The following is a 22,449-nucleotide window of genomic DNA, read 5'->3' as shown; positions in this document are numbered from 1 at the left end:
ACTCCCCAGTGCCGATCTCTTTTCCTCACCTGCATTCACTCCCTGGTCATTAACCCACACATTATGTGGTGTGTTTTTTTGTTTTTAAACCATTATATCTCCTGCAAAAACAACCCACCATACTTACACATACAATAGCTTTCTAGCTGTTGCTTTTGTTTTCTAGGAGCTTTAGAGCTCCTTCAGAGAATTCTTAGAGTCAGCGCAGGAAGAAAAGCAATGACATGCTTTTCTTCCCATTCCTCTCTCCTTTATGTGGAAGAATGGACTGGAAGAAGTAATGTGTGTCTGTATGCACACGTTTTATGCGAGTCTTACAATAGCAACATATGGTTTAGTTGTCTTGTTTCCAGATGATCAAAACCTTTTTTAGGCAAGACAAATTATACAAGGAAACTGAAATCTTTAAAACAGAATTTTATTCAGGGTATACAAAAAAAAAATCCCGAACTATACTGATCAGTAAGGAGGCAACTGTTAGGTTAAGTGGTAAAAGCTCCTCTGCATACCAAGAAAGGAGCACAGAGAGACAATAGCAGGAGGGGGAGACAGAATAGTACCCTGGCTATTTGTAGTTTGCTAGTGGACATCTGTTCCGTTCAGCCAGAGGGGCATGGGACAAGGCTGCCAGCACTGTCTGGGTTCATGCAAGTGCTCTGTCTGTCTGAGTCACTGGTGTGGCCATCCACATATGTATGCACATATGTGATGCACAGGTGTGTTTGTGCTTGTGCCTACTGGGAATGAAAGCTCAGCCTGGCCCCCGGCTGGAGCTGAGGCTGCCTCCTTTGGGCTGTCACATCTGGCACAGTACACTTTCCACAGCAGCATCACATTCAAGATCCAGCTACTACAATTCTCAGTGAGGGTGAGAATCTGGCGGTATTTCCACTCGACAGAGCTGTGGTCCTTTCTGCCAGAAAGCATGCAAAAAGAAGAAAACCGAGATCGTTGCTGATGCAGAGATTATTGTCCATGACTTTATTCCTCATTAAATGTTTTTGTGCGTCTGTATTCTCCTGAAAACAGCGAGAGCAATGCTTGGCTCCCATCTGTTTTGTCTATGTAGGTCACTTTCCTGGGCTCTTGCCGAGCTGCTCTTCAGGCAGGGTTGGGCAGCAGCAGAGCTGACAGCGGAGCCGCAGCCTGAGGCTCGTCCTGCGAGTGCCCCTGCACGCCGGCTGCTGGCAGCCTTCAGGCACAGTCCATGTCCCTGCAAGTCACCACCGCTCTAATTGTGGCAGGGCCAAATTGAGGCCATGCCCCAACAGCCTCTCAGAAGCGCTTTGTTTGCAGAAGCCGCAGAGATTTCAAGATTTTTTTTTTTCTTCCTTTGAAACGTCCTCTTCTGCCTGCTGCTCCCGTCACCGCCGGGCGGGCTGTCCCGGACAGAAGCCGGGCACCGGGGGGCGCTCCGGGACCGGCCGCAGCACGGGGACCGCCGCATCCATCCCCAGAGCCACAACTGGGGCTGCTCCAGGGGCGGCTGCTGCCCAGAGCCAGGCTGGGCTGCAGCAGCTACGGAGGACCTGCAGCATGACAGAGCTCCTCGGATGTTCTCCTTCTCTGTCCCTTACCTTCTCAGGCTCGGACCATCCTCATCCCCTGCTTTTCATTCGCTGCTGGCAGGGCAATGCGCTCCAACAGCCAGAGCACGAGGGGAGGAACGCGCCAGGACCACAAGAAGTACCGCAGAATGGAAAGCATGAGGTGGGAGAGGATCTCTCAGACATGCATTAACCGAGTCCCCCTTCCGCACGCCTGCTGTATAACAGTGCATTGCCCACAGACGCCCAGTGATGTACCGCCTCAGTTAAGCTCCTCCTCGTGAGCGTGAGGCACTTCCATTTTCATTGCCCTTTGCACTACCTAAAAAGCTCCTAGCTCTAGTCTGGCTTTCCTATCTCCCACCACGTGGCTATAAGCAAAGTCCCAGCGCACGGCCTAAAAATTTCCCATGCGAAGAGGGAGCTGCTCTGCTCCACATGTAACAGGCAAAGTCAATTACCAGTTCTCACAGGCAACAAGGCTCAAAACCAGCACTTTGCCAGGCCTGCCTGGAAAGATCAGCTCACTGGTGGGACAGCCGGGTGCTCCAGCACCTGCTGGAATAGATGCACACAAAGCACCACGGACCCAGAAGAGAGCCGCAATGAGAAAGACGAAAGGTGCTTTGGGGCATGCTCTAAGCAAGAGCTACAATGACAAAGTACAGGTTGAACCTGTGCAATGCCTATTGGAACAATTTAACAAACAAACAAACAAAAAAACCAAACTACCAACCACAAAAACCCACAAACAAGACAGAAAACCCAAACCATGTTACTCTCTTGCAGCCAGCTAGAGAAGCCAGGAGTGAGAGCTCACCAGAAGTGACTGCTACTTCTGTACACACCTTGTCCTTAATCACTTCCAAATAAGATCCCAGACACTTTTTTTAATTTCCCTTTCATTTATTGTTCAATATGGGACATAGGTGAGGTAAGGTGTCTCACAAAGGTCTAAGCTACCAGGCCCCTTGCTGATGGGCCTGAAGGATGCAGAACGTGGTGGTTCCTTCTTCCTCCCCCCGTACTAGTGGCCATCTCTACCTGTAGCACTGCAGACAAAGGGGGAGGCAACGGCCAAGTTGACTGTGGGCTCTAAGAGCTCAACAGAAAACCACGGATTTTGCCAATTCAGAGACTGTTGAGACAGGCTCACACTAACAGGACTCCAACAAGGTGGTGGGGGTTAGCAGCACAGCTAGAACAATGACCGTGGTTGGGGGGGGAAAGCCTCAGAAGAGGCCTCTGTACTTAGACATGTGCAATGAAAGGTCCCTTCTTGCTTCTGTTTCTTGCTTTTAACCGTTAAGGGACTGCTCCTCATTGGCTGCGCTTCAGTGTTTTGCGTTGATAATATCCACAAACTCTGGCTTGAGAGAAGCTCCGCCAACAAGAAAGCCATCCACGTCATGCTGAGAGGCCAGCTCCTTACAGTTGCTGCCAGTGACTGAACCTAAGGAGTAAACAGTATTTTAAGAGCTGAGCAGAGAACAGTATTTTTAACAGATGTAGACAGCCTGAAGCTGTAACAGTTACTGCTTCATGCTCTGCCAATCTCCTATTTCCTCATTAGCAGAGCAGTGCTGTACAACTGCAGCAATAAGCAGAGAATCTAAGTGCTTCCTGCACTGGAAAGGGGCTTCAGACTCATTTACCTCCATAGATGATCCTAGTTGATTGAGCAACAGCATCAGACACATGGCTTTTGAGCCACCCCCTCAGCTTCTCATGAACTTCCTGAGCCTGCAATGGAACGGAAAGAGTCCCACTGAGGACTGGACCATTTTGCATATAGACAGAACGGTCTTGTTCCATCTTCAGGCAGGATCTCTGGAACAGGAAGGGTCAGTCAGCCATTTTGTCAGCCACCTTTCCCCTGCTCATACCTGTTGGGGGGTTGCAGTTTTACCAGTTCCAATAGCCCAAACCGGCTCGTAGGCAAGAACCACTTTACTCCAGTCCTTCACGTTATCTGGGGAGAAAGGAGAAGGTATAAGTAAGCACAGTACTTCATGGTGGGAAGGGTAGACCTGGAAAGCTCTCTGGAACATGCAGACCTTTTATTAACATGATCGTTACCGTGTGAACACTCACGGCAACGTATCTGCAAGCCTTCCAGAAAGGCCAGGAACAGGCAGTTAAGGCCATAACAGGCTTTTTTCCCTTCGGACACATGCGAAATGGCCATTTTCTTCCCTTACCAGCAATAGCCTTGGTCTGTTCAAAAACCACTTTCTCTGTTATGCCAGCTTCTCTCTCATCCAGCTTCTCTCCAATACAGGCAATGACACCAAGGCCCTCAGCTAGAGCATGAGCCACCTTCTGCCCAATCAACTGGGAATGGAAGAGAAATAAGGTAAGTGACAGTCACACCTGTTCCTGTTCCTGTCTTTCCCACAAACTGCTCATCCCTCCAGCCTTCACAGACATATCTGATCTGTACTGTCTCTCCATCCAATGGTCTCTCACCTCATCAGACTCTCCAAAAACATGCCTTCGCTCTGAGTGACCTAGAATCACCCATGCAGCTCCAATATCTTTGATCATTGCTGGGCTGAGGAGAAAGGATATGAGAGTATTAATTCACATCTCTGGAGGCAACAAACTTTGCAGAGCCACGCTGGCTTTCCACTTCTCTTTGGGCTCACCTAATCTCTCCTGTGAAAGCACCCTTTGGCACCTTATAACAGTTCTGTGCTGCAACTCCAATCTTTGCATCAAGCTTCTGACGGGCAAAGTCAAGGTAGATTGAAGGGGCTCCACAAACCACCTCTGGAAGGCAGAGAAAAAGGTCACTTTCAAGAAGAACTGGGGCAGAAACCACACCCAACCCCTGAGCCTGAAGACCAGCCCTAAGAGGTCATCATTTCCTTCCCTACCCTCTGTCAGGAAGGCTCAGCATGCATGACATTTGGGGGACCTGCTGCAGCATCAGAAAGCAGGAATCTCTCTGCTATCTGATGCCTCGACAGCAGAGGAAACCCTTTCCAGCAGCCAGATAGGTGAGATGAGGCAGAGAGGCAGGCCCCTCAGCCGGTTCACGCAGGGTCCCTTGGAAACAGCCCAACCAAGAAACCGGGCAAGAATCCTGCCCTGCCGCGGAGGCTATGCTGAACCGGGGAGAAAAGGGCAGCATCGGGTTACACCTGGGATTATAACCGGGCCAGGATCGAGGCAGGGCAAGCAGCACGGTCTGGTGGCACAGCCTGAGCGACCCCAGCTGAAACGCTGCGCTCTGCGCCCCTTAGCGGAGCAGGGGGGCTGGAGGGGGCCTCCAGGAGCGATAGCGGTGGGGATAGGGCTACGGATGGCCAAAGGCCCGCGGGGACGGGGCCTGGCCAGGCCGCCTCAGCGCCGCGAGGGAGCCCCGGGGGAGGCCGGGGAAGGAGGCCCGAGCCCGAGCCCGCCCAGGAGGCCGGGGCCCGGCTCCCCCCCGCCGCCCGCGGTACCGGAGGGGCTGCGCTGCCCTTCAGCGTCCGGTATCCGGTGTCGCGGTATTTTTAGCGCGGTTATATTTATATTTAGGCCCCCCGCCGCCCTCTGACATTTCCCGCAGCCGGGCCGTGCCGGGGCTGCCGCGCGGTACGTGCGCGACGTGCGGCCGCGCCCTCACCGGTGTCGGCCGAGAGCTTGGCGCCGTTCAGCGTGTGGATCAGCTCGCCCAGGCTCTTCTTGTCGCCGTTCATCTTCCAGTTGCCCCCCACGAAGAACTTCCTGGGCGCCATGGCGGGAGGAGGCGGCGGGCGGGCGGCAACCGGTACCGAGCACAGCCGAAGGTCAGTGGCGGCGCGCAGCGCGCGGCGGCCCCTTTTATAGCCCGGCGGCGGCCGAGGCCACGCCCCCTCCCCGAAGCCACGCCCCCCCACCGAGGCGCGGCGGGCTGAGGGCGGCGCGCGCCGAGGCCGTTGATGGGGGGCGGGGGGAGGGGCAGGGAGCCCCTCAGCGTCCCCTCACGCCGCGGGGGGTCTCGTCCCCACACCACACACAGAGCGAGGCGGCAAGCAACGGGGCGTTATTTCGGCTTTTATTTCGTCCCTCGTGTATTTTGGCATGTGCAGGGCACGCTACTCGTGGCCCCGGCTGCCTCCCGCGCTGCTCGCCCCGTCAGGGAGGGCAGGCGGGAGGAACCCCCCCCCCCGGTACAAGCCGCACGCACACACAATTCCCCCTTTCCCCCTTCAGACAGCGAGGAGGTGGCGTCGTCCCACCAAGCAGCAAAGCACGAGGGCTGTGTGTCACAGGGCGGGGACAGTGAGGGCATTTCCTACAGAAACTGATTATTTCCCCCCCCCCCCCCACCCCCAACCCCCTTCACTCACGTCCCCGGGGGCTCCGGCCCCCAGTCAGGGAACTCGTTTCCGCCTTTGTCTCCATGGGGAGAGCATGAAGGGAAGAGTGGGGTAAGAGGAGATGGACCCTGCTCTTATCCTCACCGCCCCCACCGCTGCCCCCCTCTGCCTTCAGCCCGCTTTCCCCCCTCCACACGCAGCGAGAGGATGTTCTAGCTGGGAATCCGCTGGTAGAAGTAGATGTAGCCCAGATCCTTGGGGGGCTTCTCAGAAGCACAGACTTTCTGGTCGTTGTAGATCACCCACCTGCAACAGGCAGAAGGGGGGAGCTCAGGGATGCTGTTGTGTGGCAAAGATGCCATGCGAGGCCCTGCTCGCTTCCCCCCAAGACTTCTGAAGAAACAGCGCAGGACAATGATTTAAATAAAGCTTTACCACAAAGTCCCCTTATGCTGTCAAAATCCCTCTTACCTGCCATCTTTCTTGATGTGACAAACGTAGTGGCCACACATAGTCGAAGTGCCCATGTGGCTGATGAAGGCAAACAGCTGATATTCTTGACAGGAAGAGGGAAAAGAGGAGTTATCGGAGAAAGAGGAAAGGCTTCACACCCTCAAAAACCCTCTCTCTAGAGAATTCCTGATGTGTAAGACCTGAAGGAAGCTCTCGTGGGTCTTAAAAATGGGACCCTGTCAAGCGTGACTGTGAGAGTTTGGTCTCAAGGCCAAACACGGAGGGAAATAGGAGATGGCAACTTCCGTTCAGCCTTCTCCCTTCAAAGTGTTTATTTGGCTCAGGTATGTTGGATGGGTAATGGTGAGGATTCCACCTCCCTATGGTGTCCAGCTGCCATGCAACACTGGGATCAATTCTGCAAATGGACTGGAACTTGCTTTTAAAATAGAAGCCTGAGGATCAGAAAGGCCTCCAGATAAGATGGGGAGAAAAAAGCACAATCTTTCACTAGATGTCTCTTCCTCTGCCTCTCTCTTACCAGCTTCTAAGTAATGCCTGGCCTGAAGGGTTTCAGCCCTACATTTGCCAGCCTTCTGTTCCTCCCGGCTCCCACGACCTAAGTAACCAGCTCAGTCTGTGGGAGCGGCTGCTGCTAAAACCTATGGATTTACTGCATTAATTAGGGAGGATAAGGCCATGCTGAGTTTGCATCCCAAAACTGACATTCCTACTGCTTGGAACTCACTTCCAGGCCCATCGCGCACTTTAGGACCAACAGGGACAGATTCAGAGATGGAGTCTGCTGCTGAGCGTCCCTCTGAGATATCCATAGCAGCTTCCGCATCGAGGTCATCAATGTGACTAAAGATCCAATCCACAGCACGCTCCAGGCTGTTGTTCTGGAAGGCGAAGGCAAAGACTGTGAGCTTGCAGATGCCTGTTCATGAGAGCATCATTTCACTCTGATGTCACCCATGACTCTCACCGTTGCTCTAAGCGCTTTCATAGCCTGGTCCCGGGAGAAGCCCATTGAGACAATGGTGGCCACACTGTCTTCTGAAGGAGGGTCTGGACAAGCAATAGTTGACCCTGGTCCACTGGATCCCGGGAGAACTAATGGGTTAGCAAAGTCTGCAGCAGAAAACAGAACACAGCTAAGAGCAGTTAGATCCCTCCAAAAGGGAGGCAGTCTGAGGTTCAAACTACTTTAGATTTCCACTGCTGAAGTGGGTCAGGAAGTACAACGACCCAGATGCCACAAGCTTTGACGTGGCCATGTGGTCTCATACCTGGATCATCCATGTGTGACATGACCCAGTTCATGGCAGCCTCGACCCCACTGTTCCCCGTGTAATACACGGCTTTGCGGCAGGCGTCCATGGGAAAGCCCATCTCCACTAGCTGTATGATCACTGACTCATCCAGCATGGGGGCTGTGGGAAGACAGAGATTAGAGCCACCCACTCCCACCCAAGTCCTGCCTGCTTCATTTTGTGCAGCCCCATACAGTCCCCCAAGCCATCATTTCCTGGCTTTGCTTCATACAAGTTCTGGCTCTGCTCTCCTCATCCTTTACAAACTTTCTTCTTCAAAAGTGCAGTCTCACTCGCAGGTACTCCAGGGAACAAGGGGATTCATCGCATGAACTCAGCAGCACACGCTCTTCCCTAGCCTTCAAACCCTACCCTGTGCTGTGTTTTGTGAAAACAGAATACCTCTGCCAATTAAATCTTGTAAAAACCTCAGCCCTGCCCCCTCTAATGCACTAGACATGCCACATTCCAATCTTCCAGGGAATCAACAGGAATCAAACTCCCTTGCATAACAGGCATGCAAGGGAGGCAGCCGGCATTCGCTGACAGAGGGACAGGGAAAGTCTGAGCAAGTGGAAACCGCTAGGATTGGAGACAAGACAAGGAGAGCAAGGAAACAAGTCAGGCATCAGGAAAAGAGAAGGAGAATCACTAACATGTCGGAGAGGAGAAGTGAGGGGAGCAGAAGGAGTCGTCGTCCTCGTTGCCATAGAACCCCAGGCTACCTTTGGGCTCGTCTGGTGTCACCAGTGGGGGCGCGATGTCTGGCATTTCTTCTTCTCCATCTTGCAGCCCTGTTCCCTGCAGTGCAGAGATATCCAGCTCCTCTGGCATTTCAATGGAGACATCTGCAAGACACAGTGCTGCTCAGCCTGCCTATAAGGCCAGAAACAAAAGACTCCACTGGGAGATCTAGAAGGGTAAGTCTACCCCGCTGGGGATACAACATGCTAGTCTGAACCTCCTTTTGGGACAGTTACTTTCCTTTTTGCAGTACTAACCACAATACCCATATACGACACCCAATACCTTATATGCTCTGTACTTCTTGTCCTTCTTACCAAGCTTTTTGGGCACCCAATCCAGACCAAAAGTGAATTTCTTGATCTGGATCACCAAATAATCTGGGAAAGAGGCGAACCGTGTTGTTCTGAAAGAGATTAACATCACAGCTAGTTTTTACACTTTGTCAGCACTGATTGAGGACATCTAGTTGGTTCAAGAAATCAGTGAGTGGGGTGCCTGTCCGAAGGCAGAGAGAAACAGAACTGTGCAGCTCTCCTATGATGAGCTTACAGCTCCTCAAACACAAAGCAATTTCTAAAGCAGATGCTCTGACCAAATGAGACGGAATGAAGCATTTACAAAATCTTGGGGAATAAGGAAAAAATAGTATGTTCTCTCTCTCTCAACCCCGCATTTTACAAGCTTCCTCAGATTTTAGTACTAATTAAAATAATTAAAGTTTAATCCTTAAGGAACGCAGTGGAAATAATATCTTTTATTAGACCAACAGGTAAAGCTGCAAAAAGTAACAAGCTTTCAAGTGCAAGAGCGCTTTTTCAGATATGAAGTGGAAGCAGCAAATTTGAAGCTAACAATGACTGAATTTGATTGAATGTTTAGTTAGACAATTTGAGGCAAAGGGTATCTCTGGTACAGAGGGGAATGTTTGTGAAGGGAGAAACAATAGTAAGAGAAACAGATACTTATTATCAGGGAATCATTGTAACATTGTAAAATTAACTTAGGCAATGGTATTTGTAAGAATGTAATTCTTACAAAGCGTGTGAACACAATTCACTATTTAAAAGCAAAACAATGTTATTTTTCAAAGTGACCGTTTTACTGACTGTTCATTTTTAGTAGCTATTGCTTAATAGTAGTATATTTGTTACAAAAACACATTCCGTTCTATGGATTTACTGGATTCTTTCAGGACTACTCTTTCATTGTGGAAGAACAGTCAGTAGCATCACAGAAGGAAGCTGCTTAAGTCTGTAAAGTTAGACTTTTGCACTACTGCACGTGCTGCTGACAGCAAGGCAAATTAAAGCTGTATTTTAAGCCCTGCTATTAGCATTAAAGTTAGCATCCTTTAAAATAACTCAGGTGTCCCCTATACCCAGTGTTTTGCTCAAACTTTACCAGCTAAAAGCTTCCCTTAGAGAGTTTAGAGACCACGCAGGGCTGGTGCTGCCACACCCTGTACTGATTTTAAAGCTAAATTCTGAACTGAGAACAAAAGCTGCCAATTTTCTGGAATATCAATCTGTTTTCGTAGCCCGTCAGCAACTGAAATCTGCTGGTAAGCATTTCACTAGCACTGCTGTTGTGCCCACTGTAATCCTTCCAGGGCAAACTCTCCAGCACTGCTGAACTGGTTCGCTTCTGTTTCAGTGTTCTACGGATACAGGACTTGGAAGACCGCAAACCCTGGGTAATGCTCCTTCCTCAAACAATGCAAAGAAGTTCCCAAAGATGTAGCCAGTTTGCCATAGCCTAGCTAGTTATACACACACATACACGCACACTCACTTGAGAGCCACAGACTTGGCCTGCAAGGCTGTGCTCCAGAAATCATCCACCTGTTCTGGAGCTCCATAGGCCTCTAGGCAGGAGCTGAAAGGCACCTTGGCTCGCACCAGCTCAGGCAGCGGCTGCTTCTCCTCCTCTGCCTGCCGCTTCTTCTCCTCATATTCCAGTAGTTCATCTAGAGAATAAGGCACAGGAATCAAGGACCACCTCTAGGTACTAACAAAATAACTGGTATAAGCTACACCCAGAGGCAGAATAGGCCTACAAATACACGTCCTAAAGAATGCAGCACAAAGTCGGCAACATCTTCTAGTGAGCACTGTTCTGCAACTTTGCTGTTAAATCATAGGCCAGCTTGAAGTATAGGAGGGAAAGGCTCTAAAGGGCCGTCACTGTGTCATACCACCTCTGCAGGAATCAGCCCAATCCCACAAAAGCAGGTGAAGGATCTGGCTTCAGAAGTGGCAAAGCAATACCTTGAGGAAGTCCCTTTCCCATTTAAGGAGTTCTGTAAGAAATGTACGATATCCAACCATAATGTTTGCTACTATTCTGGCCTCAACACATTACTGACCTTTGTTGAGTGCAGCATCCATGGGCACAGGTAGCTGCATGATATAGTCCACACGCTGGGTATATTTCACCTTTTCTGTGGCCAGGCACTTCAGCTTTTCCTCCACCAGAAAACGAAAGACCTCATTGGGGTTCTCCGAGCTGCGGCAGTTCCTCTGAACAAGGGAGAGGTCAGAAGGGTAGATGTAACATTGGAATGGTAGGAATAATCATCTACAGCAGCAGCAGTTCCATGCAGGACACAGCTAAACAGCATTCATTTCTTTATCCAGTCCACTGGAAAAGACAGCAAACTAAAGCCATTTTCTGTACCCCAGGAACAAATACCATTCTGGCTCCTAAACAGGACAATTTACATCTCCACCTATGCCATTGCTTGGAGGAATTTCTTGGGAGTCAGCCCAGAAAACCTGGCTAAACATCTCCTTCTTCTCCCACAGGTGCTACCTGCCCCCTTTTCCCTGTGTCCTCTCCCTCTCTCTGCTCCAAATGCCACTTTCTCACCTCCATATCTCACCCCCTTCTTACAGCAGGAAAACAAAGCCAGGCTTTTCCAAAACTAGAGATACAAACTCAACCGTTACCTCCACCATGTTGATGAAGTGCAGAAAGAACTCCTGGGCGTCCTGCTGTCGGTTAGTGGAAAACTCTGGGTGTCCCTTTCCAATGAGGGACTTAAACATGCGTGGAGCAATGCCATTTTGCACACCCTGCAAAGAACAAGGTGGAAGAGGAAGGTGGTCACAATTTGCCAAGCATGTGTCGTGGCACGCAACACTCTACTCTTAGCCATGCTCTTCAAGTGACAGGGCCCTGGCACAAGCCCCACGACCCGTCTTCAGAAATGGTTCTCCCTCCTCCCCGTCCCACACATCGTGCGGGTACCGCACCCAGGTCTCACCTTCTGATCAGGCTGCTGTTCCCCTTCTGCAGAAACCGGCTTTGAATACTCCCCAGACAGCAGTCCGTGACCCAGTTTGGCTCTGGAATGATGAAGTCACTGTTAGCACCAACCCGCATTCTTCGATCCCTCACGCTCCAGAAGCCACGACAACCCATCCAGCTTTAACACCGACATGACTGTCCCTGTCACAGAAATCAGCTTTCCCAGCTGCACCAGCCAAGATTGTCTTGTCTTGGTCTGCTCTCTCTGGTTCCATGAGACACCACCCACTGGAAAGTTAGTAGGACTTCTGGGCATGAAACTCAGCTACTGTTTGCACCGTGGGGAGCTTCCTTTTCCCCACAGAAGGGCTGCCAGTGCCGAGCCCTACAGCAGCTGTGTAACAGCCAAACGATTCTGCAGCCTGACATGGGTAAAGTAGCAGTGTATCTTAGAGGCTGCACAGGAGACAACAGGGCACACTGAAATTGCCTGAGCCAGAAATAGCATTGCTGTGAGCAGACTGATCACATTTTCCCAAGGGAAAGGTTAAGAATAACTGCGTGAGGCACTTAATGGACAACAGTAACGTTCAATTGATTTCCTCCCATGCCCAGACCCTCCTTTTATTCCACCTCACTCCAATTCTTCCCCACCACTGTTGCCATTTGTCTGGAACCAAACCCTACCAATTCATCCCTTTGCCCAGGAAAAAAATCTTTCTGGCTCTTTCTCAATTCCCTCCTAACCGAACACCTCACCCCAGACTGTCCAAATTTAGGATCTTCCCTTACCTCTGGACTCTCTTCCACAAATGCCACCTTCCATTCCTCCATCCCAAACCTCCACATACTGCTTTGCTGTTTTAGAGCAGATGTAGGAGAGAATCCATGTATTTAAAATGAAACACCCTCTGAAATGTTGTGTTCCTTCTTCTGTGAATTCTCCTACTATTGCCTGCACAAGATCTCTTGCAGGAAGCCTCCTTAGGCATATGTAAGTTATCCACTGAGGGAGAATTTTTCTAAATCTATGCATTTCTTTGCTCTTAGCCCTCCACTGCAGAATGCAAGCAACTCTTTGCTGTTACGCAGATTGAATATGCCTACCAGAAATCCCCCCGTGGTAACAGACGGTACTGCATTTTCCACATACTACATTTAAGAGCCTCTCATGAGCACTGAGGTAAACCCTGCTCTCTCCATCTAGGGCTATCAGCAGAACTTTCTTGGCATAGATCCTTACTGATCGCTGAGGATCAGCGTGTCTGGTGATGGATGTGGAAACAAAGAGGCAAGGCTTGAGGGAGAAACCTGCAGCAAAGCAGAGGAGACGCACCCAGGCAGCCTCGGCCTTCCTTCTCCCACCAAAAGTCTACGTACACTTGTGTGCTGAAGTCCTGTGTGGGGTCCGACGGTGCGCTTTGGAATATCTTCTCCAGCTTGTCCACATACCTGCAAAACAAAACAGAGCAATCTGAAGGACGCACGGATTCATCCAGTAAAGACACAGTTCTGAGTCTGACTCCTGCAACAGAAGCTCACAGCTCTAGGAGACTTTTGTACTGATCCCAGGGGATCCCAGGCCAGTGGAAATGAGAGATTAAGCTCACTTACTTTCTCTGGAAGTCTGGGATACTGAACAGCACCTGCATCACAGAATTGAGGTAGCAACTGTTGCCCAGGTTACGGATACCAGTGTACCCAGGCCCAAAGAGGGGCTTGAGCTGCACACCAGACTCCTGGATGAGCTCCCACTCCCCAATGCGTTGATTCATGTCTATTTCCAGTTCTGTCATTGTCTTGTCTGTCTGTGGAGGGAAAGAACGGGAAAAAAATCTCAGTGAAGACTCAAGTGAACATCTGAGGTATGAAAAGGGCAATACAGTAGAGAAACATAAAGGGTTGAATTAATCCTGTTTGATTAAATTAGAAGAGGAGGAAGATATAATAATTCTTTTAAAATATTTGAGTATCTGGGACAGAAGGAGGAATGCTAAGAAACATGAGAGAAATCTGAACTATCCTCTAAAAAGGGGCGTGGAAATCACACACCAACACTAAATCCAGGGAGCAAAGCTGGGAGCCTGGGCACCTTCCTGCCTAGAGTACTGACACAGAACCACACGGAAATAAACCTCAGAGACGTGGAAGAAAGACAAAAAAGGCAATGGAAAAACACAGGCAGACCAGACAACTCTCTACCTGATAAAAAACAGTTTCCTCACCAGGAATGGTTCTGCATAGCTACAGAAAGCTGGGATCCAGCTATGAAATCTTAGACTTGCTTCTCTCCCCCTCCGGGCCTACACAGGAACTCCCCCTCACCTTCTGCATCTTGAGCATGTCAATCCCAAAGTGAGCAAGGTGTTCTGCCAGGTTGGGGTCCAACACCATGTCATCCTCATCGTAGGAGTAGACGTCTATGCAGGAACACAAAGGAAAACGAAAGACTTACGGCCTGCGATCTAAAATTCACTCTGGATGAAGAGAACTGGGAGTTTTGACGGAGTGAGCAGTTGGATTTTCCTCTCTCTATTTTTTCAGGAGAGTAGCCAACAGAGTGAATACTGAAATTCCTCCAAAACACGTGACAAGACAAACAACTTTCTCATTGATCAAGATATAGAGTTACACGTACGCCTGAAGTAAGGAAAGTGGGTTACTATGCTACTCTCTACTCAGGTTTTCGACACAAAATCCTTTGATAAATTTAGGTAAATCTCACCCCACCAAGCCATCTGGAAACTGTTCTAAAATCCTTCAAAGTACAAGGGAGGGAAAGAGGAAGGCAAGGTTTTATCTGCTGGTTCTTTGCCTGCCACAAGAAGCAGGTCAGAGTGGGAAAGTTCATGGTATGTTGAACTTTCCAGGTCATAACACAGGCAACACCAGCCTGGTACCTGGAAATCCTCCCTTACTTGCCTTGTCAGAGCCCACAGTCAGCCTGAGTGGCGCCTGGCATCTATAACCCTCACTGGATCCCCCTTCTCACCAGCCCCATCAGGAGTAATTGTTCCCAGTTTCACAGCCAGTGGGTAGCCAGTTTCCCGGTAATGTTCGACCGCGTGATTGTTGCCACCACTGCCATCGAAATAGCGCCGACCACAAAGGATGGCTCCGTCGGTCATGTTCAGCCACAGGTTCTCCCTCATGTCACACTTGCTGCACTTCCAGCCACTGTTGACAAGAAACGGAGAAAAAGAGCTGTTAGGGTGAAAACCTTTGGGTTCTACCTCCCAAGCCCTCTCCGTTACTACCCACTTATACCAGAGTATAAGCAAAGGTTTCTGTGATCTCATTTCTCTTTTACTTCAGAACACCGAATGTCCTGAAATACCTTAGTTTGCCCCTTCCCCTGAATTTACTACGACAAGGCACATTCAGACACAGGGCAAGGCCTCACAAAAGAAATCCCATCTTCTGCTGCAGTTCCAGGACAGGAGAAGAAGGTGATCAGGGTGGATCTGGGTTACAGAGCAGTACAGCTGCTTTCAGTACTACGCTCACCATGGTGGGATGCGGACATCATTCTGAAGCTGGTGCAGGGAAAAAGCGTGTTTGGAAATACGTCGAACCTCCCCATCCCAAGCCTGCACCTCCTGCTTCCGTGAGGCTGAATCTGCAGTCAGGATGGCCTCCACCGCACTGGCAATCTAGAATTAGAATAGTGGGGGGAAAAAAAAAGTGAAGGGCACAAAAAAAGAAGCTTCCAGTGCCACAGAACTCCACATTTAGGCTCAGACCTACAAGTCAGTTGCAGAAAGGCAGTGTTCAGGAGCCTCGCCATAGACCAGGACTCTACACTATAAAGCACTGCTTAAGTGCTTTATAAAAGTGTTGAGTAATCCTGCTTACTCCAGACTGAGACTTCACAGCAGCTCCGCAGGATCACTTTTGCAGGGCAGCAGTTCTTTCACCGTAATGGTGCGTTTCCTCCCCACCAACAGAAAACACAGCCCTTCACCCAAACGTACCCTGTCTCTGACCATGTCAGGGAGTCCCTCCAGCCCATCACGGGGAATATCCAAATGCTCTGGTAAAATAACTATTTTTACATCTTCATCATATTCAAACTTTTCCTCTGTGATGTCAAATCCACCTTCTACACCTACAGGAAGAAAAAACGTTGTGGTAACGGGTAGAACCAAATAGCTTGCAAGGCTTCTTTGCCCATGGCTTACATGAAGTAAGGCACCATGACTAAGGCAAAACTCTAGATCAGTGATCCACAATCTGTCTTCCGTGTCTGGATCCTAAAATTGCTGCCATAGGTGTGGGCTTTACAGAAGCAAATAGAAGCCTAGTGACAATGGGCTTGCTTTTACCAGCTGTTTGTATAGATGCTTAGAAGGAAACTCCAGACCCCGCCTACAACCAGAAAGAAAAGACCTGTTCATCCTTCACAGTACACCCAAGGTGATGAATGGAGATGCGCACAAAGAGATCACCTTCTAACCCCATGTGAAGGTCTAGCCTATCAGCATCCTTAAGGAGCCTGGCTCTGCATCTTGTCTCTTCCAGAAAGGACAGTTCAACGCCCTGAACTCAAACACGGAGAACCAGGAGTTCTCTTGGGAGCAGAACACACAGAATTACAGAAAAAGTCTTAGAAAAGGCACAGTGCTAGTATTTTCTCTTGCCCACCTAGCCATGCTTTCCAGAGATTGCAACAAAAATGGAGGTTCTATACACAACAGCTTATTTGCCAGTTGTCAAGAGTCACCAAAAAGTTACGTTCGCAATGGAGGGAACAGTCTCTGATTTACGTAGGTACTCACAATAAAACAAAACAAACAAACAAAAAACAAAACAACAACAAAAAACTCTTGCAAAACAATATAAAAAAAAATCAAAAAACAATTTCTCTTGCAACTCTGCCTATCTATAACGTTTAGAGTATGCACAAACTGCCACGCTTGAATGTAGATGCTGCAAGCCTGCATGACTTTAGGAATACCTGAAAAATCACAAGCATAACACAACAACATATGCAAATAATCCATTTCTGCACCTCTTCAGCACATCCCAGAGAGATCTCCTGTCATCACTTCATAGAGTAAAGCAACGCACAATCCTTCAGCATATCACACAAATCCTGAACTCTAAAGAAAGCGAAACAGACTGCTGAAGTCCACCAGGCTGCTGCTACGCAAGGCACAGCTAGGGAAAAAGTGAGCAAGAAGCAAGACAGACGTGGTACAGGTTCTGGATTTCCCTCTAGTGGTCAGTCTCCACCAGGCCAAGAACCTGTTACTGCTAAGAATGTTCCTGTCCTCTGCTTTATAGATCTCCGTAACGGTTCAGAAATTACCAGCCGAGACTGCCCCAAATAAGAAGCATCTTCACTGATTCCCATGACAGCTTCTTCAGCTGGTGCAAAAGAGTAATGGAACATCAGCACCGTCCTTCCAAAAAGGGGCTTGCTTTTAGTATTTAAAGTCCTCATGTGTTTCCTCCAGTATCAACCTTGTATTTCAAAGAACTATCTAGCCAAAAACGTTAACACAGCATTTGCCGGTAATTTCTTCCCTTTCTACACAAATAACACTAGTTCAAACTTTGAGAAGTTTAAAAAATACCTTTTCTATCAGAAACTTCAAACTTATTTTTTTCAAGCTTGCACATTATTTTCACACTCACTTCTGACCCACACTGGATACATCCGTATTAAACAACGTCCCCACGCAGCTGATCTGCACACCCAGCTGAGTCAGGCACGCAGAGTTACAAGAGAAGGCAAAACACATTTATCTACAGAAAACACGATGCATTTTTGAACACAGGGCAAAATCTCAACAACTGTTCTGCAGTAGCTGCCCACCTAAGACGTACTAGGAGGCATTAAGTTTGAATTCAGTTGGGGATGCTAGCTTCAAGCAGCCTAGAAGAGGAAAGGGAAAAGAGGATTGCTACGAGGCCAGACAGCTCCAAAGGACTGGTCCAAAAGGACAAGAAATACATGGCACACAAGCGCTTTCTTACCGATGGCCAAGCGGGTCGGTTTTTTCCTTGGGGGGTCCCCAGCACTGGAATTAGCATCTTCTTCCTTCTATTTCATTGAGAAGAAACAGGGATATAGAGTTAGGGGGACGGGCATGCTGTGGCAAGCCTTAAGGACTGAAGTTAAGCTACTGTGAAGACGGAAAGAGGCCAGGCAGAAATTGCTAGGGCAATCCACGCAACAATTCAACAGAAGTAGGGCTGAAGACCCGGTGAATCTCAACTCACCAGGAAAAGATAATAATTATATGCGTTAGTTATACCTGATTGAAGACAGAGACATATCCCACGTCTTAGTTTCAAGACAAGTTTGACTTTATTTTCCGGTACCGCCGCCCCACTTTTATTTTATTTATTTTGTGTTTTTTTTTTTTTTTTACCGGTTTACGTGTTCTTTTGAGGTGCAGGTAGACCCGCTGGCCCGTTTTCTGGTAGTGCTTCTCCACGTACTGCTTCCCGAAGCCCAGGAAGGTGTTCATGCAGATGTACAAGCCGCCATCCGACTCCTGGAAGGAAGAAGAGCTGAAGAACTGCGGGGAGGCGGCGAGGCACGCCCGGCCGGCGGCTAGGACAGGCACACGGCTACCTCCGGGAGCGCTGCTGGTTATTCGCTAAGTAACGCCCCGGACCCCCCGGTCCCGGCCGGAGGGAGGGGCAGGGATGCCGGCGGGGTGGGGACGGCCGGCGCGGGGCCCTCTGCCATCTTAATGACACAGCACCGGCTCGCCGCCCGCCCGCCGCGCCCCGGCACGCCGCCGGCCCGCCGGGGGAGCGCGGCCCCGGCCCGGCCCGGACCGGCCCGACCCCGGCCCGCTGCCCGCTGACGGGGGCCGGGCCCGGCCCCGCCGGGCTGCCCACGCCCGCCGCCGCCCGGGGACTACAGCTCCCGGCACGCCTCGGCCGGGAGGGGCTCGCCGCGGGGCACGCTGGGTGTCGTAGTCCCGCGCCGCCCCGCTTGCCGCCCGGCCGCGCGCCGCCCCGCCCGCGGCGGGACCACAAGTCCCGTGGCGCCCCGCGCGGGCGGCACCCCCCCCGCCGCCCGGGTGGGCCGGGAGCGGGACGGAGCGGAGGGGAGCCCGGCGAGCGGCGGGGGCCGGCCGCGGGGGGCGCTTACCGGCGTGTCGAAGGAGAAGGCGCACTCGTCCTTGTGGACCCGGTCGCCGGCCTTGGGCACGCGGATGGACGGCAGCACCGAGAGCAGCGCCTCGCTCAGCTCCGCCATGACAGCGGCTCACTGCGGCCCCGCCCGCGGCCACACCCCAACCAATGAGCGCCCGCCGCGGCTCCGGCCAATCCCGGCGGGGCGCGGGGGCGTGGCCGGCAGGCGGGGGGCGCGGCCTCGCGCGGGGCGCGGGCCAATGGGGCGGCGCGGCGGGCGGCGCGCGGGAGATTTGAATCGCGGCGGCAGCGGCGGGTGGCGGCAGCGCGGGGCCGCCATGGGCGCCTCCGGCAGCGCCCCCGCCACCCCCGCGCCGCCCCGCGGCCGGCGCCCGGAGCACGTCCGCGACCCGCGCTCCCCCAGCGCCGGCATCCTGCGCACCCCCATCGAGGTACGGCCCCGCTCCCCTCCTCCCCGGGCCGCCCCGCGCTGCCGGCCCCGCCTCAGCGCCCGCTGCTCCCCCCCGACCCCGCAGGTGCTGAGCTCCCCCCCCGCCGGCGGCAGCCCCCAGCCCGGCCCCGCAGCGGAGGCGGCCGGCCCGGCCGCGGACCCCCGCTCGCCGACGCCCGGCATCTCCCGCACGCCCATGAAGGACGCGCTGAGCGGTGAGTGCGGCCGCACGCCGCGGGGCAGCGCCCCCAGCACCGGGGGCGCCCCGGCGGGGCTCTGACCGCCGCCTCCCCCCGCGCAGACAGCGTGGAGCGCCTGGTGAAGCAGCTCAGCGAGGCCTTCGGCGTCCAGACCGAGCCGCCGGCAGCCGCCCGGTCCCGCCAGGAGCCGGCAGCAGCCCCCGGGAGAGAGGCGGAGCGGCCCCCGTCGCCCGGAGGATGCTGCGAGGCCACCCCGCGGGCCCCACGCCACGCAGGGACGGCTCCGGCCGCGGGTAAGTGCGGGCGGGCGGTGCCGGTGTCCCCCGGGCTGCGGGAGGGACCGGCTGCTGCTCGCGGAGGAGCAGGGCTGGTGGTGTGAGTGGCTCAGGGCCCTGCGCATCTCCTGCAGCACGCACAGTGCTGGTTTCCTTACAGACGCTTGGCCTTTGTCCCTGCCTTCCAGCTTAGCAGCCTCCAGCCTCCTCGAGCAGCCTGTCCTTACCGCTCTCTAACTGGTAGGCCGGAGGCTCCTCTGGGAATTGTTCTCTTACCTAGCTGGCTTCTGTCGGGAATCGAAAAGTTACACCCTTAGTCTGCAGTCAAAATTAAAATGTAAACGTACAGGAGTGCTCTTCCCCTGTCTGAGGCAGGCTTGCAGTTTTGGAGATTTATTCAAGGGGACCTTGCAGATTCTCTTTGGGGATTTGCTGGGGATAGAAGATGGGAAACGCATCCAAGTGTTATGACTGTCTCTTTAACATAGATCATGCTTCAGAAAACTGCTGAGCATCTCATATGAGCAACGTCTGAGAGTGTTGGGGCTCTTCTGTGCAGAGCAGGGAATGCTCAGGGATCTTAATTGATATGTGAAGGGAGGGTGTAAAGAGGATGAAGCCAGGCTCTTTTTGCTGGTGCTCAGTGCAAGGATAAGAGGCAATGGGTGCAGACTGAAACACAAGAGGTTCTGTCACTGGAACAGGTTACCTGGTGAGATTGTGGAGTCTCCCTCCTTTGAGATCTTCAAAAGCTGTCTGGACATGGTCCTGGGCAACCTGTTCTAGGTGGTAATGCTTGAGCAGGAGGGTTGGACCAGATAGCCATTAAGGCTGGAAAAGACCTTCAGGATCATCTGGTCCAGCCATCCCCCGAGCATCAATATCACCCACTAAACCACGTCCCTCAGTGCCAGGTCCAACCTTTCCTTGAACACCCCCAGAGATGGTGACTACCACTTCCCTGGGCAACCTGTTTCAATGCTGGATTACTTTCTGAGAAGAAATGTCTCCTAATGTGATCTCCGGATGACCTCCAGAGATCCCTCAGCCTTTATCTCGTTCTGATCTTTTTACTTCTTGGATAACATTCTTTGTGGAAGCAAGCAGACTAGATTGTATATGTCAGGAGGCACTTAAAATCCAGGACCCAATAGCTTTGTTGTGACATGCAGACTTGTTTCCCTCCTTCGCTAGGAAGCAAGTATGTAAGACGTAAGGCCAGCAACAAAATCATGGTAACATCTGGAGGAAATGGCCGATCTCCCTTCAGTGTCCTACAAGATGATAATTCCCCCAGTGCTTCTGCCCCTCGCCAGGTAAAGCCAATGCCTCGTACTGTGGGAGGGAGAATGGGCTGAAATAATTCCTTAAATGTCTGTATGGCTCTAGGCTGGAGCTGTGGCCTCCTCTGCCCATAGAAACTTGTGACTTTCAGAGTATTTTTCTGTGGGGCAATCTTGTCCCTAGATCCCTTCAGAAACTTGTTCATGTCTGTATCTTCTACTTTACCACAGTATTACCCCTTTCAGTGCACCCTTTATTTTCTTATTATGCTCTAGAAAAAAGTCCATCACTCTCAAATACTGGAGTGACTGGCATTGTCAGACTAAGCTGAATGTCCTGAAAATGGATTATATGTTTTACTGAGAATTTATTAACCTTCCATTGTGTTTCACATTGTTTACTTTCTCCCTTCTCTAGGTTAAGAGGCATGTGTTGGGAGAGAACCTTGGGGAGAAGGAAACAGTGGCAGCAGATCTGAGCAGGAACCTCAAAGCCGGGAACTGTCCTTGGAATGACTTGAACAAAGAGAACCAACAGTGTCCTTTTGTGGAGAACTAGAGACTTCCTTTCCCAGGATCTTGCTGTAATTTGCTTCTGTGCTTTGAGAATCTTCCTGGGTGAGGAATCCTGCAGTAGACTGGAACTCCAGACTTGTCACTTCTTACCTCTCTCTGGGGAGGGGGAAGGGAAAGAGCATTCTGTCGTAGCTTGCATGTGCTATGTACAGTACAAGCTTTGGCTTTCTCTGTTAGCTGTATTGACTGTACAGTTCTTGCCTGTAACAAATAAATTTATAAACCCTTGCTGTGATTCTGTCTTGATAGAACAGTTGGAGCACCCTGCTTTCCCAGTGCACTATCTCATCCTCGGACCAAGATTCAGGAACTAATAGTTCAGCCTTTCATTAGCTCTAATACTCAGCTTTGCCTGTCTTATAACAACCATGGTAGAGCTGAAACTACTGGGAAGGGTATGGTCCATGCACTACAGAGGGGTCTGGGGAGCTACAGCTTGCAAGCATCAGGACTAATTGACTGTTCTCAGCCAGAGCATAGGTGAACACCTTCCCCATGGACTTAGAGGTAGAAGAATGCCTGTGTATCAGATGCTCTCAGGAGAGGATCAGTAGGCAGTATTCACAGGAGGGGAGTTCTATTTGCAGTAGCTCATTGCTACCCTGGAAATAACATAGTCTGTGGTGCTTACGTCAGCTTTCTTTATTTGCCTGGGTTACAAAGGTCTAAAACAGACTTGAAAGTAGTGGCTGATGGCTACTGGTTAGACAGGGGGTCACCACATAATACAGGGATGAGCCAAAAAGAGAAGGAACAGCAAGAAGCAAACAATAAATAAGAATAAATAACATTCCATGGTTCTGGCAGGTCTGAGGGCTACCCTTTTCCCCCATTTATGCATAGATAGGACTTGAGCTAAGTTTTCCCAAGGGAAAATGAGCCCGATTTATACTACCTTTTTGGTAGAGGTTGCATGATATAAATCTCCAACCCCATGTGTCTCTGGGGCTGTCTGCAGGGACATG

The 22,449-nt window shown here is 51.2% G+C and overlaps 3 protein-coding genes across 4 annotated transcripts; 1 reads left to right on the top strand and 2 right to left on the bottom strand.

Annotated features, from left to right (window-relative positions):
* Positions 1 to 2,432: 2,432 nt before the first annotated feature.
* TPI1 (triosephosphate isomerase 1) lies at positions 2,433 to 5,387 on the bottom strand. Its single transcript, XM_040573722.1, has 7 exons — positions 5,161 to 5,387; positions 4,196 to 4,319; positions 4,017 to 4,101; positions 3,749 to 3,881; positions 3,434 to 3,519; positions 3,203 to 3,290; positions 2,433 to 3,000 (listed from the first exon to the last, which is right to left on the bottom strand). The coding sequence occupies exons 1-7, from the start codon at positions 5,270 to 5,272 to the stop codon at positions 2,882 to 2,884; spliced, it is 747 nt and encodes a 248-aa protein (XP_040429656.1). The 5' UTR covers positions 5,273 to 5,387; the 3' UTR covers positions 2,433 to 2,881.
* A 167-nt stretch (positions 5,388 to 5,554) lies between these two features.
* On the bottom strand, positions 5,555 to 18,882 carry USP5 (ubiquitin specific peptidase 5). 2 transcript variants are annotated; one of them, XM_040573688.1, is made up of 20 exons: positions 18,716 to 18,882; positions 17,982 to 18,107; positions 17,584 to 17,650; positions 15,576 to 15,709; positions 15,109 to 15,254; positions 14,594 to 14,778; positions 13,927 to 14,021; positions 13,216 to 13,409; positions 12,982 to 13,053; positions 11,618 to 11,699; positions 11,301 to 11,426; positions 10,718 to 10,871; positions 10,144 to 10,318; positions 8,667 to 8,755; positions 8,262 to 8,453; positions 7,582 to 7,725; positions 7,278 to 7,423; positions 7,038 to 7,191; positions 6,308 to 6,392; positions 5,555 to 6,142 (listed from the first exon to the last, which is right to left on the bottom strand). In XM_040573688.1, the coding sequence occupies exons 1-20, from the start codon at positions 18,821 to 18,823 to the stop codon at positions 6,049 to 6,051; spliced, it is 2,568 nt and encodes an 855-aa protein (XP_040429622.1). In that variant the 5' UTR covers positions 18,824 to 18,882; the 3' UTR covers positions 5,555 to 6,048. The 2 variants fall into 2 exon arrangements, with proteins under 2 accessions (XP_040429622.1, XP_040429628.1); XM_040573694.1 differs by having other exon boundaries at positions 8,331 to 8,453.
* A 144-nt stretch (positions 18,883 to 19,026) lies between these two features.
* On the top strand, positions 19,027 to 21,712 carry CDCA3 (cell division cycle associated 3). The gene is made up of 5 exons (XM_040573680.1): positions 19,027 to 19,151; positions 19,236 to 19,365; positions 19,452 to 19,643; positions 20,820 to 20,941; positions 21,327 to 21,712. The coding sequence occupies exons 1-5, from the start codon at positions 19,038 to 19,040 to the stop codon at positions 21,465 to 21,467; spliced, it is 699 nt and encodes a 232-aa protein (XP_040429614.1). The 5' UTR covers positions 19,027 to 19,037; the 3' UTR covers positions 21,468 to 21,712.
* Positions 21,713 to 22,449: the final 737 nt, after the last annotated feature.

This window comes from Cygnus olor, chromosome 1, assembly GCF_009769625.2.
Source record: "Cygnus olor isolate bCygOlo1 chromosome 1, bCygOlo1.pri.v2, whole genome shotgun sequence".
Classification (NCBI taxonomy): Eukaryota; Metazoa; Chordata; class Aves; order Anseriformes; family Anatidae; genus Cygnus; species Cygnus olor.
The sequence above is the reverse complement of the archived record's forward strand: the minus strand, read 5'-3'. Positions and strand labels throughout refer to the sequence as shown.

What these genes read in the sequence shown, in the direction of transcription:
- TPI1 (XM_040573722.1), bottom strand. Translation starts at nt 5,272, where the DNA reads ATGGCGCCCAGGAAGTTCTTCGTGGGGGGCAACTGGAAGATGAACGGC. An exon ending in TTTTTGGAGAGTCTGATGAG is followed by an intron (nt 3,882 to 4,016) that starts GTGAGAGACCAT and finishes TTCCATTCCCAG; the next exon opens with TTGATTGGGCAGAAGGTGGC. An exon ending in ACAGACCAAGGCTATTGCTG is followed by an intron (nt 3,520 to 3,748) that starts GTAAGGGAAGAA and finishes CTTTCTCCCCAG; the next exon opens with ATAACGTGAAGGACTGGAGT.
- CDCA3 (XM_040573680.1), top strand. Translation starts at nt 19,038, where the DNA reads ATGGGCGCCTCCGGCAGCGCCCCCGCCACCCCCGCGCCGCCCCGCGGC. An exon ending in CATGAAGGACGCGCTGAGCG is followed by an intron (nt 19,366 to 19,451) that starts GTGAGTGCGGCC and finishes CCCCCCGCGCAG; the next exon opens with ACAGCGTGGAGCGCCTGGTG. An exon ending in AGGGACGGCTCCGGCCGCGG is followed by an intron (nt 19,644 to 20,819) that starts GTAAGTGCGGGC and finishes CTCCTTCGCTAG; the next exon opens with GAAGCAAGTATGTAAGACGT.
- USP5 (XM_040573688.1), bottom strand. Translation starts at nt 18,823, where the DNA reads ATGGCGGAGCTGAGCGAGGCGCTGCTCTCGGTGCTGCCGTCCATCCGC. An exon ending in TTGGGTGCCCAAAAAGCTTG is followed by an intron (nt 8,454 to 8,666) that starts GTAAGAAGGACA and finishes TGTGTCTTGCAG; the next exon opens with ATGTCTCCATTGAAATGCCA. An exon ending in GTCACACATGGATGATCCAG is followed by an intron (nt 7,424 to 7,581) that starts GTATGAGACCAC and finishes TTTCTGCTGCAG; the next exon opens with ACTTTGCTAACCCATTAGTT.